At 29.1% G+C, this 2,852-nt stretch overlaps 1 protein-coding gene across 1 annotated transcript in view; it reads right to left on the bottom strand.

The window, feature by feature from the left end:
* Window positions 1–438: 438 nt before the first annotated feature.
* LOC105571148 overlaps window positions 439–2,852 on the bottom strand; it is a 3,796-nt gene continuing 1,382 nt past the window's right edge. The window contains exons 2-6 of the mRNA XM_012028623.1: window positions 1,739–2,176; window positions 1,400–1,659; window positions 1,152–1,308; window positions 963–1,062; window positions 439–882 (exon numbers count right to left, since the gene is read on the bottom strand). Coding sequence (XP_011884013.1) covers window positions 825–882; window positions 963–1,062; window positions 1,152–1,308; window positions 1,400–1,659; window positions 1,739–2,176 — 1,013 coding nt within the window. The 3' untranslated portion in view covers window positions 439–824. The remainder of the gene's footprint in view (window positions 883–962; window positions 1,063–1,151; window positions 1,309–1,399; window positions 1,660–1,738; window positions 2,177–2,852) is intronic.

Raw genomic sequence — 2,852 nt, 5'->3', positions numbered from 1 at the left:
CAACTTTTATTTCAAGGGAAAAATCAAGTTCCATTTAAAAAATTAGTCACTTTTAAATTTTTTTAAAATCAGTAACATCTACGACATGACTCATATCGGGATCATATGTCCGTCTTCAAACCCTAATACAACTTTTGTATGGAACATTTATTCCGAAAATGTGTAGTTTTCGAAAAAACTGGGTGGGATGGGTGGGCTGAGACACCCTGTATATATGCAATATACAATATATTGCACACATAAACCTAAATATATTTATTTATATTTATTGAAAATAATATATATGTTCTTTGTATTATAGTATACATATACACATGTGCCTTATTTAAAATTATCTAAAAACATAAAAATTAGTAAAAGTATATTTAATTAAACTTATACTGCATTATGTATATGTTGTATACATATATACATATATTTATGCAGCATAAATTATATATCTTTATTTGTTTTTATGTATTGTTAAACATATTGAAAAAATTTATTTCCATATGTCAGTTTTCTTATCCCACATCCATATTAGAAATTACTATTCACGTGTAGAGTTGCCTTCAAATATATTTATGTCTATAAATTTATTCAAATTATTTGTTATTGATATACAGATATTACAGTGTTAACAAAATTACCAGTGTTAACAAAAAGATTGATCCTTAATTCAATGTATATATGTATCATTTTGTACATAAAGGAACAAACTAAATATTGCATAAAGCAGTAAGAACAAAATAAACACTAAAGCTATGAGAACAAAATAAACACTATGATACTAAAATGATACTAAAATAAACATTATGAAAACAAAATAAACATTAAATAAAGAGTTACGAAGAGTTAGAATTGTCGTCTTTTTCGCTGATCGTCTGCTTTTCTTCTTTGGATCTGAAAACACAACTGACATATTAAATATCTATATTATATGCAACGTACTTACACTTGCGTACGATAAATTTGGAACTTACTTTTCTCGCTTAAATCTAAGCGTTGCTTGTATCAGCCACTTATTAATAATTCCTTCAATTTCTTGTGGTTTTGTATCCACCTTCTGGCTGCTTACGACAGCTGAATATAAAAAAAAGTATTAAAAATTTATTACCGTAAATGAAGCTCCTAATCATTCAATGAAATGATTTGATTAATAATTAACGTACCTTTTATTAATTTCGTTATGTTGAGGCCATTAAATGCCTTTTTTTCACGGCCGGCCCAACTAAACTGCATAGCAACTTTGTTGGAAAGAAGTGCAAACAGTACGTTGCGAGTTATACGATTTACGTCGCTTCCTCCTATACAGCATAGAGCTTCTCCCTAGAAATGAACGTCATTATTAATTTAATCATATTATAATTATGATTTTAATTAACGATACAAAATTTGTAAAAAATGTAATTTCATTTACCGCACGTTGAAAAAAGTCTTCGTTCGCCAATGCCGTCTCTAAATCTTGCAGTTCTTCAAGATTTTCGATAAATAATTTTTTCCCGTCAACATTTCCCATATTTGTGGCCTTGAATGTGTGTGAGTTGTTTTTATTAGTCGCAGTGCATGTATCATATGATGTAGATATTATAGTGCTTCGTAATTCCGCAATCTGTTCCTTCATCGCTTTTATTTCTAATAAAATTTTATTTTGTTTCCGAACAATTTCGGACAGTATATCTGAAAAATAACCTAATTTAAACATCAATTCATTTGAAAAACAGTATAATAAAATATATCTGTAAATACTATAACTCACTGATATCACTAGATGTTTTCTTTATTGTATAATCTGGTACTTTATTTTTCTCATCTGAGCACGATTCTTTCTCGACGAGTGAAGAAAACTTACGACGAACTCTAGTTTCTAAACACGAATTTTTACTTTCCGTGTGGCACATTTTTTCGTTAGAACTGGAGGAATTGATCACTGGACATTCGTACGTGGCAATAACGTTGGTATCCAATGACGCGGATGTACTACTCATTGTCAGATCGGGAACATTATCGGAAAACAAGTTAATGTCCGGAAATTTATCTAACGCCACTTTCTTCGAGCATTCATCGTCGTCGGATAGTTCCATATCAACCACATGCCTGCTGTGGCGTGATCTTTTCAAAGTATCTTCCACATCCGTATCCAGATCAGAGGCCTTTTCTGCTAATTTTAACTTATCCATACCTTTCTCAAAGGTGTCTAAAATAAAATGTAATACCATTTTGCAAAGCAAACATACGGAATAATACGTAAGTAAAATGCAGGGTTGGGAAAGTTACTTTATAAAAGTAACTAGTTACAGTTACAGTTTTTTCGCTAACAATGTAACTAGTTACAGTTACAAGTTACCAATTCTGAAAAGTAACGCGTTACAGTTACAGTTACTCGAAAAGTAACGAATCGTTACTTTGCAGTTACTCCCTTGCAATAGAAATAAAAAAATATCGAATCTGCATCTGAATTGTAAAGCGGCGACCTTAGCGGAAAAAAATTTCTATAAATAACTACAAAAAATTGACTTGAAATAGAAATTTGTAGAAATTTTTATATCTTCGTTGAAACATTTATTTCTTTGTAAAAATATCTGTAAAATAGTATCACAAATTACAATGTTCTCAAATAAAGAAATTATTACAAGTAGTGTTTCATGAAAATGTACAATTTTGTAAAAATTAATACAAAACTTTACTAGTTTTAAAAATTTGAGAAACAACGAAATCTTAAAGAATTAAAACATGTGCTTACTTGTAGAATATTACAAAAATTAACAAAAGTGTTCCAATTCTAGCATTTTTATGTTGATTTTTATTTTTAAACACTTTTTAAATTTACGTAGAATTTCTTAGATTCTGGCAGTTATATTTAATTTTTTTTT

This window comes from Vollenhovia emeryi, unplaced genomic scaffold (assembly GCF_000949405.1).
Source record: "Vollenhovia emeryi isolate VEMERY1.0 unplaced genomic scaffold, V.emery_V1.0 DF941123.1, whole genome shotgun sequence".
NCBI classification, from domain to species: Eukaryota; Metazoa; Arthropoda; class Insecta; order Hymenoptera; family Formicidae; genus Vollenhovia; species Vollenhovia emeryi.
This window is presented reverse-complemented; position numbering and strand designations above follow the sequence as displayed.